The 19,528-nt window shown below is 41.7% G+C and overlaps 3 protein-coding genes across 5 annotated transcripts; 2 read left to right on the forward strand and 1 right to left on the reverse strand.

Annotated features, from left to right (window-relative positions):
* Nucleotides 1–864: 864 nt before the first annotated feature.
* LOC105053879 (uncharacterized) lies at nucleotides 865–2,583 on the forward strand. 3 transcript variants are annotated; one of them, XR_012135475.1, is made up of 3 exons: nucleotides 865–1,032; nucleotides 1,635–1,794; nucleotides 2,000–2,583. XR_012135475.1 is itself a non-coding variant. In XM_010935206.3 (3 exons), the coding sequence occupies exons 1-3, from the start codon at nucleotides 931–933 to the stop codon at nucleotides 2,000–2,002; spliced, it is 270 nt and encodes an 89-aa protein (XP_010933508.1). In that variant the 5' UTR covers nucleotides 865–930; the 3' UTR covers nucleotides 2,003–2,583. The 3 variants fall into 3 exon arrangements, 2 of the variants coding, with proteins under 2 accessions (XP_010933508.1, XP_010933507.1); XM_010935206.3 differs by having other exon boundaries at nucleotides 1,995–2,583; XM_010935205.2 differs by having other exon boundaries at nucleotides 2,383–2,583.
* A 5,345-nt stretch (nucleotides 2,584–7,928) lies between these two features.
* LOC105054319 (probable protein phosphatase 2C 26) lies at nucleotides 7,929–16,173 on the forward strand. The gene is made up of 4 exons (XM_019853806.3): nucleotides 7,929–9,498; nucleotides 10,023–10,136; nucleotides 10,292–10,556; nucleotides 15,572–16,173. Exons 1-4 carry the CDS (start codon nucleotides 8,014–8,016, stop codon nucleotides 15,700–15,702), a joined length of 1,995 nt encoding a protein of 664 aa, XP_019709365.2. The 5' UTR covers nucleotides 7,929–8,013; the 3' UTR covers nucleotides 15,703–16,173.
* A 268-nt stretch (nucleotides 16,174–16,441) lies between these two features.
* LOC105053878 (pentatricopeptide repeat-containing protein At5g46580, chloroplastic) lies at nucleotides 16,442–18,787 on the reverse strand. Its single transcript, XM_010935204.4, has one exon. The coding sequence runs from the start codon at nucleotides 18,720–18,722 to the stop codon at nucleotides 16,530–16,532; it is 2,193 nt and encodes a 730-aa protein (XP_010933506.1). The 5' UTR covers nucleotides 18,723–18,787; the 3' UTR covers nucleotides 16,442–16,529.
* Between the last annotated feature and the right edge of the window lie 741 nt (nucleotides 18,788–19,528).

The raw sequence follows: 19,528 nt of genomic DNA on the forward strand, positions 1-19,528 counted from the left end.
AGCTTGTAAAGTCTCTTGATGGTCATACTGGATTTAGGAGAGGGCAACCCCCGCTGTATGGCCCATTGCCTTGGACCGCTTCTACCACACGTGCACATGCAAAAACAACAAAGTTGTGGACATCATGTAAGTATTTTACAATATCATTTTGCCCGCTCTCTTACAAGGTAATTTTGGAACAATGGATACAAGTAATATGCATATTATCTTCTTGTTATGAGTCCTTAGCACGCAAGGAAGAGAAGCATATATTTACTTTCATGTTCTCTTTGGTATGAGCTATTTAGTGTTAATGATGCTACATGGCTTAAATGCCAGATGGCAATGGAATCTTTTTGGTATGACATGAAGAATACCTCCTTATTGTGCAAACCTCATGAAGAAAGGAATTCATTATCTATTATTCCCCTATTACAAACTACTAAATGACTTGAATGAATGTTATGTCCAACCAATTAATTACTGAATAGGCGTTAGACGACGTTAGTTCTAGATGACAGGGGGAGAACCTTTTTGACAACAAGAACGTTACATTAACCTTGTCGCTAACGTCCTCATTGTACAAACCTCGTGAAGAGAGGAATTTGTTAACCATTATTCCCTTTTTGTTGTAACTAAGAACAAACTTCACAACCAACTAAATAATTACTGAGTGGTTGTTATGCAGCTTCAGTTTTAAATTGTCAACATGGACGTTACAAAGCCTTGTCACCAACCTTCTTGTGCATCACCATGTGGATGTATGGAGCTTTTTTGGTTTTGGAATTAATGCCAGCCCTTGTTCTATCCGCACATGGAACCCTTCCTCTTTGCCTATATAGAACACTCCCCATGGCTCCAGTCCATCCATCTGAATATCCTTGCTTATTGTAGGTACAGTGGTTAAGTCATCAACATGTTTCCTATTGTGAAGAGACATCCAGTGATGAGATGGCGGACTTCATAGTCTTCTGGCTTCATAGCATAAGGAGCTGCCTCATGTGTGAGATCACCAACACCTTTCATGGGAGGAAATGGCCAAGCACCATAGAGGTAACTTAAGTTAGTATACATATTAATCTTGTAAATTAGATTTACAGCTAGATCTTTCCATTTTGTCATAGGCTTTAGTATGAATAAGAAGTTCACATTAAAACGGTCATCATCCACAAACTTTGATTGGGATATCTATTTGTTTTTAGTGTCTGTGGAATTGATAGTCCTGTAAACATGATTTTGTTACTAACTTACTACGGTGTTATACTGTAGGCAGTTTTCCTTTTCCTTTTTTTTTTTTTTTGGTTTAGTAACATCATATTTTAGTTCAATTTCAACTAGCACATACTTCATATAAGCACATAATCAGCGATGATGACGATGATATGCAATATACATGAAGAATACTAGGTTAATCATGCTAAGATTATGAATCCACAGAAACGGTTGTTGTAGACTGCAATTATTTTTTAGATGCCAACAACTTGGAGAACCTCATGAAGGGCCCATTTCATCCCCTCTCTCTTTACAATTCTTTTACATTCGCTCAGTTGCCTTTGCTATAGTATTATTAAAGATTTCATCTTTTTGTAGCAAATTGTTGAGTATTATTATTATTATTTTCTAGGTGTAGTTTAACAAATTTTGTTTATCTACAGCGGCTATGGAGTTTGGTAATGTGGGTTCATTCACCTCTTCCTCCCACTCAAGCCCTAAGTGTAAGGGCAAACAGATCAAGGACTGATATGGAGGCGTTTGTCGTCTGTGAAGGATTCTGGCATGCAAGTTGCAACATCATCCTCCCTTTTGATCTGAATGGTAAGATCAATGCGTACACAGGTTTACATAAAAAGCTAGGCCTAATTCAGAAAGGTTTACAATGGATACATAGGCTCATGGCAATGTGGGGGGAAAATTTTCACTTCAAAATTAAAATACAAAACAGCCAAAGACTTGAAATGTTTTGATAGTGCATGACTTACATTCTGCCATTCTTATTTGCTCTAATTTGACTTTAGATCAGTAAGGACGAAGCATGCCCAAGCCAGAGGACAACCTGATTGGCTTCTGCTGGTCGATCCATGTAACCACACCAGATGTAACTCTGTATTCAGCTGGGTTCATTTTCTAGACTGGAGCCCTAAAATGACCCACTTCGATCTTCTTTTCCGTGGAACCCATGAACCTCTGCTTTCCTCTATAATCTCTGTAAACCACCCAGCTCCTCATTCCACTTTGACATCCATATTCCTTTTACACTCCTTAATTATGAATTCATTTACTTCTGGCTTTGTAGTATTTTAGTAGTGGGAGGAAAACCGCCATCTGGAGAAGGAAAGCCAATAAAGCATCCAAGGTATCTTAATCTAATAATGTACATTAACAAATGTTGGGCCTGTTTTTCAGGATTGTGGTGTCCGAAGAAGGAAAGAAATTCGTGCTGCAAACTCTCATAAAATGAAATGTGTGATTAATGTTATTCTTTGTTCAAACTTCAATTGCGTCTGATGCTGACATTCCCAATTATCCCTGCTTCAGTTTGTATTGAGGCATGTGAAGAATCTGTTGTGCTATTTCAATGGAATAAACTATTTTGAATTTTGGTTTCGTGTTGTGCTAAACTTCTCTTGACTTGGGCTCCGTTTGCCTCATGGTTGTTCGATAATCTCGATTTCTCAGGTGCAGCGCATGTTTGCTCCAATTTTTCCATGTATGCCAAGAGGTTTAATGTGGTTATTCCACATTGCCAACCTCCTTTAAAATTTTTGTTTTTGAAATACTAAATGTTTCATTCAGTATCTATCAAGGGACTACACTTCTATACCTAGCAACATCTTTGGCCGTTCGCGTGCATCAATGAAACCACTAACCTTGTTGCATATTTATGACCAAAATGTTGTGAAGGGCATGATCAAGCATTCGACAAGAAGCGTGTGACCCATTTTCATACAAACTTCATGGAGAAGAATATCTTTACCGAGCTAGAAGCATACCATAAAGGGCATCTTACAGCACCATGTCCCTCGCTACAGCATGTAACGAATATACTGGCAATTTATATGACTTATAGTGGCGGCTCTTGGGAGAAGGTAAAAATAAGAATTGGTAATTCTTTATTATGCTATAGTGCCTCATGCTTGTAGAAGCTCCAACATAGAATTAACAAGTGCTATTGATACGCATCTTTTTTTCTTCTTATAAACACTTGAATTCCTTTTACTTACTGGTATTCAGTGATAACGAGTGTTGCATGGCTTTAATGGCAAATGGCAGAGGATATTTTTGATGTGAATAACATATCCTACCATCGGCAGATTAGAGTCGGAGAATATCCATTTTTCTATAGTGATGGCTTCAATAGTAGATGGCAAGGAACATTTTTGACAACATATGAATTACACCTCACTGTACAAATCTTGTGATGCATTTTGTACCCCGAGCTACTTAACAACAATGAACTTTACATGGCTTTGGTTGTAGATGGCAGGAAAAATTTCTGATAAAATGGGAATAACACCTAATTTTACAAATCTCACGAAGCACTATATATTACAATGTGTAAACAATGATTGTTATAGAGTCTTTTGGTGATCATTGATTGTTATATGGTTAACAACACATGAAAAATAACTTCTCGTTGTACAAACCCTGAGAAGCACTTCATGTCGCTAGCTACATAACAACAATGAATATTACAATGGGCAGATGATAGGAGAATATTTGACACCGTCTCATAGTACAAACCTTGTGGAGCAGTTACATGACTAGCTACTTAACGACAGTGAACATTACATAATTTCAATGGCAGGTGGCAAGAGAATGCTTCCGACACCATGTGAATAAGACATTTTCATTGTACCAAGACTTTTGAGGAATCTGATGTTACTGGCTACTTAATGATGTTGAACATGACATGGCTTCTATAGTAGGGGGCAGCTGTGAACATCTCACTGTATGAACCTCATGAAGCACTTTATGTTACTAGTTATGCAGTGACAATGAACACAAGATGGCTTCAATGGCACACGGCATGGGAATACTTCTGACAATACGCTCATTAGCAAACTTCATGAAGCATTGATACTAACATCTACTTAGCGACAATGAATGTTGCATGGTATAATCTTTTTGATAGAACACAAACAACACCTCCTCATTATACAAACCTTGTGAAGCATTTCATGCTACAAGTTACTTGTTGACCATGAACATTACATGGATTCGATGCCTAATGCCAGGGAAATCTTTCTCACATTAATATATCAACAATACCTCCTCATTGTACAAATCTCATGATGCATAGGAGCATTCTCTGATTCAAAATTAGGGCCCTCATCCTCATTGTCTCTGTACCAATAAGCCCTTCTACTTACCATTCATTAATTCAACCTCTCTTCATGCACTCCATTCTCAAAAATAGACTGCTTTCATTTTGGATGTGATGGTGTTTATTTATCTAGGTTTCTCCCTCACCAAAAGAAATACCTAGATATGATGTGGAGGGCCTCATATTTTTCTTACTTCGTAGTGTTGAGAGCTACTTGATGTGTGGAATCACTCATACCTTACAAAAGAGAAATTGGCCTCTCCCTTTTTTTTTTTTAATTCTTAAGGTAATTAGAATTTGTTCGTATTTTGTGCCCTTAGATGTTCGAGAAGGAAAGGAGCACCATGTTCTTACACACTTTGAACGGACCCATGAACTCTTAGCATGCTTTCATGAGTCTTTTATTTGTGGACTTGTTAGATCCATCATAAGGGGAATTGGTGGATACATCTCAACAAAAAACGTATATTTTGTTGATGCCTAGCAATAACTTTCAGATTCCATTGTAGATCTGATCATTTTTTCGTTCAGATATTTGTTTTTTTTGAAAGTAAAGAAATTATTGCACATTTACTAAAAAAAGAAATTACTGCACATAAATAGGATGTCCACTTCTTTGCAATATTTATGAAATTGGTGGGCCCATATTTAACTCGATTTTATTGATGTTAAAGGTTAAAGAGAAAGGATGGATGTTGCTTAGGAATTTATGTATTTGATGGCTACAATTTTTTTTTTCTTTCTTTTTCCCTATAAGCTTCATATTACAATCCATTGTGAAAAATTGATATATTACTTTATGTGATTATGTCTCAATGAATGAAAAAAAATATCCGCTAATATTGACATAAAAGATTATAAGGTAAATAGCTGGTAAAAATGGGAATGTTTAAAAATGTATATAAAGATATTCGCTAATGTGCTTTCGATCTGTACTCTGTAATGCTACATAACTTATCGGACATACAAAACTTTAACACAAGTTGGGAGGATTAATTGAGAATTTCTTTGGATGGGTGAGCACTCATGATTCCTTTGTTTGCTGGTTTGCAGGATGGAATCTCGATTTACAGGATGATCACTTGACTTTTGTCTTCTATGAATGTTAATTTGGCTAGATGATCTCTTGATTTCATTTCATCTTATAGTCACTTATCTGTAATCTGCTTCTTGGCTTTCTTTTTTTTCTCTGATTATTATTATTTTTTACTGATTAATGAAAATGTGGCTGTTTTTTCAGTCTCCTATTTCACTTTAAAAAAAAAAAAAAGAACAGTTCTTTCAGATGAAATTTGTATATATTCTCACTGCCTAAATGCCACACGCGCTCTGAGCATGAGCCTGTACAAGAGCTTGATCACCTTTCCTTTGTTCTCCCCAGAAAGAAAAAAAAAAAAAAAAAAGGAAAAACACCATCCCCTCGCTCTCCTTCGAGAGTCTTCCACCTGTTCGTTATTTTTTATAAGATAATCGTTTGGTTATGTCGTTTTCTTGCTGAGACTTCATGCGGTGCATGTGGACTGCAGTATGCGCAAAGCTAACCACCTTTCATGCTTAAAAAACAAGCGATGTTGACCATAACTTAATGATTTACAAGATCGACAACATTACAGATCCTCGAAGCCAAGACATAATTGTTTTTTATTCTTTTAATATCTATCTTTCATATACAAATCTAGCCCGGCTAAAAAACTTTCTAGATACTCTTCTTCTTCGTGAATACATTGTTTAACCGAGTTTGTTGTATCAAAAGGATGGCATAAATTATTCATTTATTTAGATTGGTGTCTTTGTCATAGCAAGGTTTATTCAACGACAGCAAAAATATATTGTCAAAGTTTAAAACTTTAAAAACGGTGGATAATCATGACAATATATTCTCTGTTGATGTGGTCAGTCATCCAACATGGAAGCGCGCAGCACAACCGACTCACTCCTACTTTTCTTTCGCGTGTATTCCGTATACCAGCATGCTCCTACTTTGCCACGTACCATAAGATCTCTGCTCCTCTGTTCGCTTTGTATATTTTTTTTTTTCATTGTTTAAGATTCTCTTTCCTATTAGCAACCCGCTCCCGCTCTACGATCCCGGTGTCTGCAATCCTCCCGCAACTCCATTTTGATATTTTAGTGCCGGAGACCATGTAAAGTCCAAGATTCCTCCCTCCTGGATGATCCAATAAATTGGACTTTCTTGGCAAACGCTCCTGGTGGGAAGGAGACAAAAGAAAGCGCGCAGTTCCATTGACACCTCCGCAACCTTTCTTCCTCTGGCGGGCCCCATCTCACCCCTGACCAGTCAACCCTTTTGACTCCCACTGGTGTGCCACCCGGGCCCCACCCAAACCCAAAACCCTCAACCCTCGCCGTTAGTTTAACCACCACTGGTTTGGTACACTAATGTCGGGGTGTGTCTCCGAGAGCAGGTATCTTGCTCTTTACCCACATGTCACCCAGAAGGAAGGAAAGGAGAGGGCTGCGAGTCGAGTTCGTCTTTCGTCCTGGCGAGCTCTGATGTATTCTCGTCGTTTTCCGGACTTCGCCTCTAATCGACGGAAACGACGAGTACGAGCTGAAACGGAGTTCCGCAGCGGACAGAGCATTGGCAGCAACTGAAATCAATTGACCTGCAGGATTCCCACTTCCCAAACTTACCCCATTTACCAGAAGGGAAACGAGTTTGGATTTTTTTTTTTTTTTTGGTTTATTTTTTTGTAAATATGGCGGACAAGTCATACACGCCTGCTATGAGAACATCTAATCAGAAAATAAAATATTGCTGAGGGAAAAAAAAATGGGGTATCATAGCTGGTCCACAAGATACCATCTCAATGCTGTACCATATGTAACTCAATCCACCGTCTTGTTTGCCTATGATATCATAGGAAGTGATGCACTTATCTCCTGCAACAGTGCATGCCTACAATCTGTATTAGGCTGACTCAAAATCCATCGAACCATCATGGAGAAGCCACCTTGAACGGGAATGAGATGGGCTCTTGCCACCTGCCGCTATAAAATGGTTCGGATTCCGGGAAACGGATGGAAGAACTTGATGGGAACGCTTTATTTTGGAGCTCCGGGAAACGGATTCTTCCAAAAACTGGCGCCTTTTTTTCGATTTAATGCGCGAATTCCGTTCCCCTTTTCGTCGAATTCCGGGACGCTATTTTACTTGGGGATGCGACAAATGTCTCGTGCCCTTTGACTCCGTGACGGCGACGTCGCCGCAGATCGCCGATCTTGGCCGTCGGATCAAATCGGGTACGTTGACACGTGCTAGGGAGATGGCGGTCTGATTGGTTGGGCCCTGGACTTTCTCTCCTCCTCGGTCCTATCGACCAACCCGAAATGACCGTAATACCCTTCACATAGCCGCCGTGGGCGTAAATTCGTCGTAAGCCGGGGATGAGAAGAGTAGAACAACGTTGACTCCTTTCGCCCACTCGTGCCACATCATCGCTCCCCGCGCCATGTCGGTACTGTTCCGGAGGCGTGAGCAAAAGAGCGGAAATAACCCGGCAGCGGAGAGCGAAGCTCACCCTCGTTTCCTTCTTCCATTTTCCCTAACTAATTAAAAAATTAGTATCAAATTTGAATAGATAATAAATAATAGTTAAGAAAAGGCCAATAAAAGCCCCCGTCGGCTAGAAGAGAACCTCTTCTCCGAAGGGGGAGAAAGAGAGAGAGAGGGAGAGATTTCAAATGTGATGGGGAGCGGCGTCTCCCGTCTCCTCCGCGTGCCGTGCCTGCGGCCCACCACCGCCGCCGCCGCCGGCGTGGAGCGCCCGCAGGATTTTGAGGCGGGGCCTCTGGACGAGGCCCTCGGCCACTCCTTCTGCTACGTCCGCTCCGCCAGCCCCGCCCACTCCCGCTCCTCCTCCGTCTCCTCCTCCGCCGCCGCCGAGACCGCCTTCAAGTCCATCTCCGGCGCCTCCGTCTCCGCCAACTCCTCCGCCCCACTCCCCGTTTACGACGCCCCCACGGCCGCCGCCCAGTCACAGACTGCCGGCTTCCGGAGCTCCGCCTCCTTCTCTGCCATCCCCCTCCAGCTCTCCTGCGGCGGCGGCGGCGGGGGGCCGGCTTCGGGGCCGCTCGATCGGGGGTTCTTCCTCTCAGGGCCGATCGAGCGGCGAGCGCTCTCCGGCCCACTCGACGCCGTCCCCTTCTCCGGCCCGCTCGTGAAGAAGAAGGGCCGGGGCATCTCGAGGAGGCTCCGGAAGCCGTCCCTCTTCCGCCGGAGCCTCTCGGAGAAGAACCGCCCCTGGGTGGTCCCACTCCGCAGCTTCACCGCCCGGCGGTGCGACCCCGAGGACGCCCCTCTTCCCGCTGGCGGGAATGTCCAGTGGGCCCACGGAAAGGCCGGGGAGGACCGGGTCCACGTCGTCGTTTCGGAGGAGCATCGTTGGCTCTTCGTCGGGATCTACGACGGGTTCAATGGTCCCGAAGCCCCTGAATTCCTTGTGGGCAACCTCTACCGCTCGGTGTTCAACGAGCTCCGGGGCCTATTCTGGGAGGAAGTAGAAGAGGAGGCAGTATCGGAAGAGGGGACGGACAAGAAGGTCACCTTTCAGGAGGATTCCAGAGCTGGGAGGCGCCTTTGGGAATTCCTGGCGGAAGCGGATGAGGATGCAGAATTGGACTTCTCCGGCTCGGGACGGTTCGCATTCTCTCTGTCCAAGCTGAGGGATGGATTTGGGAGCTGGCGGAAGGAGGGCAGGAGGTTCTGGTTTCCGAGGTGGAGGTATGAATCGGAAGAGAAGGCAAAAGAGACCCAAGAAGTTACCGAGCGGAGTAGCCGCAGGAGGAGGAAGGCAGGGCCTGTGGCTGATCATGAATTGGTGCTGAGGGCTCTTTCCCGGGCATTGGAAGTTACCGAGCTTGCGTACTTCGAGATGACAGATAGGGCCATGGACTGCAACCCTGAGCTGGCGCTGATGGGCTCCTGCTTGCTGGTGGTGCTTATGAGAGATGATGATGTGTATGTAATGAATGTGGGAGATAGCCGTGCAATTGTGGCGCAGCATAGACCTCGAGGAACCACTGAAAGGAGGAGGAATCAGGGCAATGCCAATGAACAAGAGACAGGAGTTGGAGGGAATGATGTGGGTCTGGAGATTGAGACACTGGGTCGAGAAGCAACAGAATTAGTAGCATTGCAGCTTTCAACTGACCATGCCACCAGCAATGAGGAAGTAAGTTCGGATAAGAGAACATGCATTTAGTGAATTGTTGTTTTACATATCCCTTTTTCCTTATTATGCTTCACACACACACATACACACACACACACACAGATTGTTATCCATTAACAAAGAAAAAAGAATCATGATTTGTTCCTTCATACTACACAAACTAAAAAGTCTGTTCATAAGGCTGGATGCATCTGTGCTCCAACTTTGTTAAGGCACATGCAGGAGTAGGTTTTTCGAGAACTCCTATCTAATATGTAGTATCCAAGAAATACTTCATGACTTATAATGTTGTTCATGGCTGTGCTCTATGACCTTCCCATATATGTGACTGTTAGCTTTCAGTTATGTAGAATGAGCATAGCGAGTTCATGAATATACCCAGCTCTTGTATAAAATGGAAATGCTGGTTCATAAATGTTTTCAGCTCTTGTTGACATTTGCATGTGCATGTTCTCTATCTCTCTGGTACAGATTTTTCGGTACACCATATTCTCTTTTGGTTTCATGAATTTTGGCTTCTGCAGGAAGTCCTGAGGATAAAGAAAGAACATCCAGATGACCATCAATGCATTGTCAATGATAGAGTAAAGGGACGTCTTAAGGTCACACGAGCATTTGGGGCTGGATATCTCAAAAAGGTAAATGCACACACTCTCATAAAATTTCCTTTTATATCTTACTAAATGGAGGATCCGGTCTCCTATCTCTTGTGAGTTGTTTTGTTAGATAGCTTTGTTATGAAAAAAAATTATGAATATGTTGCATCACTTTCTCCATCTGCATTTGGTTGCAGCCTAAGTGGAATGATGGATTATTAGAGATGTTTCGGAATGAGTTCATTGGAACGGCACCATACATAACCTGTACACCTTCACTTTGTCACCTTAAACTGGGCTCAGATGATCAGTTTTTAGTCCTTTCTTCTGATGGACTATATCAGTATCTAAGCAATGAGGAAGTGGTTTTACATGTTGAAAATTTCATGGAGAGGTTCCCAGATGGAGACCCTGCACAAAGTTTAATTGAGGAACTTCTTTTTCGTGCAGCGAAGAAAGCTGGTAAGATTTGTTTCTGAACTTTTCACCTGTTTAGAAATGTATGTTTTTTTTAATGTTTAGATAATTCTGTCAATAATTGCTGTTGCAATACTTTGGGTAGAAAATATGGGTGGGTTTAGTCTATGATCTGGTACTTGATTGATTTTTAATACTTACTATGACAGTCTTTTTTTGGGGAATACTTTTCTGTCATATCAGTTTATTAGACATGTGGATGCCCACCCCCACATGAACATAAATAACAACAATCTTTATCTCATCTATTCGAGGCAGGCGTTATGAATATTGCCTCACCACCACTTATCAAAATTAAATGTGTCCTCATTTTTTTTTCCACAATTCTTACATCGAAGACTGTTATTGTATCCTGTGATTTCAATCTGATAACCTTAATTCAAGGACCTGGCCTCATTCATTATATAGAAATTGCAACTCTTATTTCTGACGCCACCATTAAAATGTTATGTATTCCCTGAGGTCTTTGGATCTAAAGCAACTGCTAAGATAGTAGTTTAGAATGTAACCCTGAATATTCTGCTGCATCTTTAGCTCCAAAATGATGGTTATACCTAATGTAAAACTGGCTAACAACTAGATACTCATGGAATCAAATTCATATCTTAAATCTTGCTTGTAGAATGGGTTTAGACTTACTTTCTGGGGATTGGGTTAGCTCTGGTGGCAGTGTTATGCAAGATTGATGGTTATCTGGGAGAATGCGTGAGATTGTCATTTAGCCAGTATACTAATTTTGTCAGACAATGAGTATTATGTTGCATGATTGTTAACACATTGCTTGGGTTCACATATTGGTGCTAACCTGATTTTCTGTGTATAAAGGAAGGGTTGAAATCTCATGTGTGTCAGCACCACACTAGCCATGAGTCAGTCCTATGGGGCTGGTATGCACAGGTTTCAGGCAAACAAGACCTATATTGTGTCTCATCAGAGCATATCAGCCCCATATTGCTCAATATACATTTTTCTTTCCTTTTTTTTTTTTTTTCCTTGGTTATTTGCATCAAGGCATATTGAGGCGTATGGCTCCCGTACTATACCATATGAAGGATGATACTATACCAGTTGGCCATTGATATAACACTGACCCCAAGCTTTGAAACTTACTATCAATTCTTATTGCTTGTACCATATTGTATTGCGGTCAGATGCTCAGATACAATATGATATTAATCATCATGTGTACCATTGTAAATTTAAAAAAAAAAAAAAACATATGCGAAATTAAATATATCATTTAGATGAGTTCAGTTTCTTGTTCTTTCTAACTTCACCAGTATGTCCTTTTTCTCTTTTTTTTTTTTTCAAAAAAAAATTCTGCTTGCTATTAGTCATTCTAATTTGACAAATGCATTTTAACTTGTCTGCTAAACTTTGTTAGATACTGAATTGGATGTGTTTTGGTTACAATTCTGGTACTCAACTAGCACCTTTAAAATGATTCAATATGATGTATTGGTTTTGAGTACATGTTTTAGTGTCTAGACTGTAAAGCAATTCAAAATAGCCTAGACTCAACATGTGAAAAACAGGGGAGAAAAAGAAGAGGTGAAACTAAACATATCCTAGCACTCTATTGCTGCTAGTTATTTATCTTTGCTTATGTTTTACACGCTTGTGTTTTTCTCCATGCTGTCATATGCTGGACGTTGGCATGGGATTTAGGTAGTTCTTGAAAGGCACAAGCATGATGCATGCTTTTCTGATTCTTGTTATACATGGATGCAAAAAGGGGCTCTGGTATAATGTGGAAATGAATGATTTAAAAGAACTGAAATCACACATATGCACACACACAAACATACACTTCAAATAAATTGTCATGACTCATGAAACATGATAGATCCATGAAACATTTAGGTTTACACTAATAGAATGTACTTGTTCCTGGGGCACGTGATTACAATCTGATCCAAGGCATGGACAAAATGAAGATTGAATGGATGAACAGATTGACATGAAGATAACAACCGTGCATGGATGTACATGTTTTTTAATGTTTAGAGGCTGAGATCAGATAAAGAGAGAGCATATATTGGTGCCTGTTTTAATTGATGATCCTATGAAGCACATGGATGGACAATTAACTGGTCGAAATAACTGATCAGACATTTAATTATTCTTGTAGCATTAGAGGGACTTTGGATTTTTGTGATCTCATTGAGACAGTATAGTTGAGTAGATGGGTGGATGGTTGTGATTTTATCTAAGAGATGAAAGAGGGGATTGGTTGGAGATCAATTAAATATCTGGGCAAGAAGTGCAGTTATATGTGAAAATATTGTCTTACTTGTCTTGCCCTTTTGAACTGCAAGCAGTCATATCTATGCATATTATGTTATAGATTACCGATGCAAGAAAAGAGTAGTGCGACTGATTTTGGAATTTAGGGTTCAACACTGTTTGGGGTATTTGATAACCTCTTGGTCATTCCAAGGGTTTTAATGGGTTTTATAATAACAACAAAAGTCACTTGTTGCCGGAATTCCTAATCCAATCTGAATTTGGTTTTAGATAAATTATGAAAAAAAGCAGGTAGGATTATGGATCTAGAGTTTGAGATATGATTTGTTGTAAGTTGATGACTTAGGTTTATTGGAATCATTCTGCAGATTTGAAATTATTTTAAATTGAATTATTTGATTATGCAAATTGAGGTGTTGAGATCTGGAGCAAATACTTGATGTTGCTAGAGGGATGAAGATGACGAATGAAAAGGAATTGAATACCTGATCAGCAAGAAGTAGAAGTTGATAAACTTTTCAGAGTTTTCACCTTCAAAATGAACCTAGAAGTTATCTGAACTTCATGCACAAACTCATCACCATGAAAGGACACCAGAAAATCTCATATTTGTTTTAAATTGAATTCTGCACAAGAGAACTGCCCACCGTACAGGCATATAGTGGCCACTATAAACTAAAATATACGGAAGGATCCCATTAATACTAAGCTAAAAATTAAGGGTAAATGATTTTTCACATACGAAACAGAGGAATGTATTGAACTTGTCCCAAGAAAAACATCAGAGTTAACTGAGAAAGAAGTAAATAGAAAGGAGGAACTTGCAATATGGGATTCCAGTGGGTTCTGTGTATATATCAATATCATCCTAAATCTTGGGGCTCTTGAGTTTTCTGCCTACCCCATAATTGAAATAAAAGATCGAGACAATAATCCCACAAAGATAGGACTTCAAAACAAACCTCAAAATTCAGTTAAAAAATTTAGAGAAAAAGTTCCAAATATAATGAAATCCTTATATTCTTTGTTGTTTCAAGGATGTTTAAGATCAACTGTAATCCTTCAATAACTCCTAGCTAAGTGGTCTTATTTTGGGAATACGTGTTCCTACAGCAAAGTGCATACAATGAACAAGTAACCAGTGACCATTACTTGGACCACTTTGTTGGATAGCCTAGCAATTGGGACTGTTGGTAATCAGGGCAACAGATCACCTTGATAGTTTCACGTGATTATATAGCCAAAATTATTATAATTATCACAGCAAAGTGTATTATATTTGAATTCATAATCTCATTGAAATATATTATAGTTCAAGCCCTAGATTGGGAATTTTATGACTGTGGACAATAACAGCTAAGTTCTAGGCAAAAGCAGTTGCTTAGGCAATCAGGCCAGTTTATGTGGTTACAAGAACACAGTTAAGAATAAAGATGTCTTCTTTTGGCACATCTGGAATTATTTCATGAAGCATTAGAAATGCCTACATTGTAAATTCGACATTGCACACATTAATAGCTGCCTATGAATATGTATTAGTGTGTAATACAAAAACACATGTGCATATCTGTGAATGCACTTACCTCTGCCGAGAAACCCTTGTCATCAGAAGAACTATTTTGTTCTCTCCATTTATTGCGTCAATGGCCACATTTGTTCTGCAATCTGCCCAACTTTCCATGCATGTAACCTGGGAAGGAACAACTCGATCTATGTCAAAATGTTTAGGCGGTTCCTGTCTTTTAACAGCTTCCTTTCATGCAAATGTCCAACTAACCATTTTGCCATCTGTGCACCTGATGCACCCAGGATGGGATGGAAATATTATCTGAAATACTTTCTACAGGTTGGTTTCCCATTCCCCTGGATTTTAGTTTTGAGGGTTAACCATCCCTAGCACAACATAAGGGTGCAAAACCTTATAGTTGCATATTTCTGCACATTGTGCTCAGTAATAGTCCGTGAATACAAGAATATGGATTTGCTGAAGATATGCCCCACCCAACTCACTGCTAAGATTTGTCTTCCCAAGATAAAAGTTCCTGCAAAGTAGATTTTGTATCTGACACCCACTTTGAATCAACCTATTCTGTTCATCTGGAACTTGTATCTATTGTCCCTACACATACTTCACCTTCATATTTGTTCCATCAAATCCCATTTCATCCACTCCTTAATACTATGAGAAGTTAGATTGACTGGATGATTCTCTTTCATTTTTGCTTGATCTTGGAATAAAAAGTCATTCATAATGAACCACTCATCAGCATTTGAATCCATTTTTTACAGAGCATTTCAAGCAATACGTTTGGCAAAAACAATATGTGCGTGGTGCATAGATTTTGTCTTGAAAATTTAACCTAGTGATGGATCCATCACTAGTGACAAGTCCCCCTCTTACGCATTCAACAATCTAAGGTGTACTTAGGATCACCTTATTATCACCAGCATCATCACGAGTGAAAGCATATTGTACTGGAAATTGGTTAATCATCACATTTGTTTAGTTAACAAATATTTCAAATGTTGTCTTCATGGCCTTTACCCAGAAAGGAAAAAAAAAAAAAAGTTGTCTTCATGGAGTCTTGAGGCCCTTGAGCATTCGTGCCAGTCCCTCCTGTCATCTGATTGTCATAGGAGAAAATCTTACATCTTTGCACTGTTTAATAGTGACAGAGGTTGCTTCTTGCCTTGAAGTTAGATGCTTTACTGTCAGTTCCCAGTTGTATTTATCTAATGACTCTCAATTGCAGGCATGGATTTTTATGAACTCTTGGACATACCACAAGGAGACCGCCGGAAGTACCATGATGATGTTACAGTTATGGTCATATCTCTTGAAGGAAGAATATGGAAGTCATCAGGAAAATGTGTGACAAGCTAAGAGCTGGATGAACTTTGTTTTCTAAGCTATACAACTTGCCATCAGCATATTGCCGATTCATGTCTCCAAATTGTAAAAAGGCCAAGGGTTCCTCTGATCATTGGCATGATCTGTCACTTGGCCATTTTCCTAAAGTTCTGGAAAGCATCATGAAAGCTTCCACAGACAGATTGAATACAAGTAAACCAGCATGGCTTTTGGGTTCATGCTGGTTGATGCCGCCAATCAATCTGAAAGGGGAATTGGTCTGGGGTGGTAAAAAATGAACATACCTAGGGAGGGTGCATCAGTTTATTCTCGGTTTTTGGGATCCTCCCTTTTCTTTATTGTTTTTAGGGGTAAATGTTTTTTTAGTGGGAAATATTTTTACAGATGTATAACATTACCTTTTGTTACATGTGGGACCCTCTAATCTGTTGGACGTGTCCATCAGAAGCCTATTTAAAAGACTAAAAATTCTTTTGGCAGGAATTTTGCAAAGGTGTTTGGATAAGCTGTTGCAATGCACATTAGAACAAGTAGCGCTTTTACTGTTGCTTTGTTGTCTTTGACAAGCTTCAGGTGGCATGACTTAATTCCCTGACAAGAAAGTAGAACATTTTGAATACTTCCTTATTGTCTTATACTCATTAAATTATCAGCTTACAGGGTGCGTATACCTTTTCCGCTTCAATCTAATGATGTAAAATTTATATTGCAATGAAGTGATAGGAGTAGACATCAAAGAAACTTGGTAAGCTAAGAAACTTGCACATCATCTGCATTAGATTTCGCATTCCAGAACAAGGATTACAGTTCAAAAACAAAACAATCATCATTACCTTCTCCTACAATGCAGTAAAAACTGCAGGAGCTCCGGACTGTACCCATGATATAAAATCCTCCCTGGAAGCAACAAAATTACCACTCATTTCTTCGTTCCTCCTAAATGGTGCAGCTAATTTCTCCAAACGTGAGGCAAAAGCACTGGCCAATCCCTGCGAGAATCTGTGGGTTCCAGCACCAGTATTAATAGAGAAGTATTGAGGCAACACTTCCTTCTTCTCCACAGAATCTGATAAACTTTTTATCCACTCTTCGAAAGCAGTATTGGCCGCACCAAAAGACAGCGATCGCAGGTTCAGCAACCATTCGTCGGAACTCTTTGTATGCAAATGAGGATATAACCTATAAATGGTTCCGAGATGCAAAAGTTGATTAGCCCTCTGCGAAGGAAAACCATGGTTCCTGCATACATCTATCAGGCAATTGCAGAAGGGCCTCCGAGCCTCCACGGTGGCATCATTCAGCATCCCACGGAATTTCTCTTGGACCTCATTGAAGCTAACTTCTTCCTTCCGGAGCATCTTTATCAGCTCAACCAGCCTGGGATTAGCCTTCTCCAAGGATGTGAGTACCATCTCCATCTCCCCTTCTTGGCACAAAGCCACAAGTGAAAGCAAGCATCCACAAAGCCGATCGTCCGGTATGACACCTCTTTCCACTGAGGTCTCAAACACCCTCATGGCATCTCCTATCCTCCCAGCCTTCCCCAAGCACTGGATCAAACAGGTGTAGCTCATAATGTTTGGCTCGACTCCAGTCTCCAACATCTCTTCGAGCAATTCCAATGCCTTCTCTGCCTTCCCTCCACTCCCATATATGTTGATCATTGCAGTGTAGCTCCAATTATCTGGCCGGGTACCACGCTCGGGCCGCTTCATATCCTCAAACAGTTTCTCAGCCTCTCCCTCCAGTCCAAGATCGGCGCACATGCTCAGCAATGTGTTGTAGAGGATGAAATCCATCGGCCATTTGTTGGACCTCATTCGCTCCCAAAGCTCCAGTGCGTCCCGATTCCACCTCGCCTTGCCATAAATCTTGATCAGTGCGGTCAACGTCTTCTCATTAGGCGACAGGCCGGCCGCCACCATTTCGTCGAACAGGCTCCTGGCAAGCCCCGGCTTCCCAGCCTTCCCCATTGCCTCCAACAAAGTGTTGTAGACCACTAGATCGGGCTTCACGCCCAGGCTCTTCATCTCCTGCAGCACGTACTGAATCCCGTCATAGTCCCCGGCCGCGCCGAACATTTTAGCGAGCACCGAAAAGGCGACAGGGTCCGGCGTCCATCCTCCAGCCCGGGCCCTCTCATACAATGTCATCACCTCCTCCCGCTTGCCCAATTGAGCATACACATCAAGGACGGCCGAGTAGGTGACCTCGTCGGGAATGACCCCGGTTCTGTACATCCTCTCGAACCACTCGACGGCTCTGTCGAACCGGGAGCACCGCTTGGCGGAGGTGATGATGGTGGAGTAGGTGACGTTGTCGAGGGGGACGCCGCGGTCGATCATCTCCTGGGCGAGGTGCTCGACGAGGTCGTGCTGCCGGCCGGCGCGCAGCGACTTCATGGTGACGTTGTAGAGGATGGCATCGAGGGGGGATTCGCCGGCGTGGGTCTTGAGCCAGTCGAAGAACTGGAGGGCTTTGGGCCATGAGCGGAGGGAGTTGAGGACGAAGAGGGCGTTTTCTCGGGAGGGAGGGTGGGGGAAGGCCTCGGTGAGAGCAGCGGCGAAGGCGGCGGGGTCGTCGGGGGCTTGGCGGAGGGAGCGGGAGAGGAGGGAGAGGTGTCTGAGGTCGGGGTTGAGGGAATAAGTGGGGCGGCGGTGGCGGTGGGGGGAGAGGACGGAGGGCTTGGGCTTGGAGGGGTTGACCCAGGTGGGCTTGGGCTTGGGGGGGAGGGAATGGGAGGTGGAAGAAGCGTAGTCTTTGTCTTTGAGGAGAGTGAGGGAGAGGGGGCGGAGCTGGTCGGAGAGAGAGGGGGTGGTGGATTCGGTTTTGGCGGAGCTGGGGGTGGGAGGGGATGGCTTAGTGGGGGAGGAATGGCAAAGGAAGGTGGGTCTGGGAGAGGGTTTGGAGAGGAGGAATGGGAAGGAACGAGGGGAGGATGGGGATTGGAGGTCAAGGAGGTGGAATGTGGGAGTGCAAGTGGAAGCAGAGGCAGGACCGGCAAAAAGTGCCATGGCTGGCGAAAATACCATCGTTCCGGTTCCAAGTTTGATAAATTTAGGGCTTCCGTTATACTGTTTTTCTTCCCTTTTTTTTTTTTTTTTCCCTGAATATTTCTCTTATGGATAAACCATTCAGATATATGACAAAAAATATCTCAGGACGGCAGGGGCATGTATCCTGCGACTCGTCTGGGGGGTCGGATTATTTCTTGGACCAGGTCCAGTGGACCGCGCCAAATCGCAAGGTGGATAACACGCCACATTACCCACCAATTACCGATTGCGCGTTATCTGTCGTGCGTATGCTCTGAGGTTTGCCCTGTCCATGCAATAATTTCTCCGTGTGGAGGCCAGGGAAAACAGACACTGTACGGACAGCTCGGGTTGGGAAGACATCTGAACAATTTTTAAGTTGTCCAAAAATATCAGAAATTATTGCATGTGCCAGATCCAAATGAAACAGGACAAATACGGGAGCATTTGCACGGTGGGCAGAAATTACTGAAATATAAAGATAGCATGCCGTCGCGATAGATTGGATTCCGAGCGAGACGATGTAGTTGGAAGTCCCATCATTTCTGAAGACGAACTATAATATTGGCCAGACCGCCTGTATGACTGAGTATATTGACGGTTGGATCTGACGTTAGGATTAAATTTATTTTAAAATTTTATAAAATATTTTATTTTTTTAATTTTTAAATTTTTTGAGATATATTCGTACTAAAAAGATGTGAGCACCTTCTGTTTATATATATATATATATATATATATATATATATATATAAAAGAGATAGCATGATCTGTTATCCACTGTAGGATCTAGTATCCAATTG

Source organism: Elaeis guineensis, chromosome 11 (genome assembly GCF_000442705.2).
Source record: "Elaeis guineensis isolate ETL-2024a chromosome 11, EG11, whole genome shotgun sequence".
NCBI classification, from domain to species: Eukaryota; Viridiplantae; Streptophyta; class Magnoliopsida; order Arecales; family Arecaceae; genus Elaeis; species Elaeis guineensis.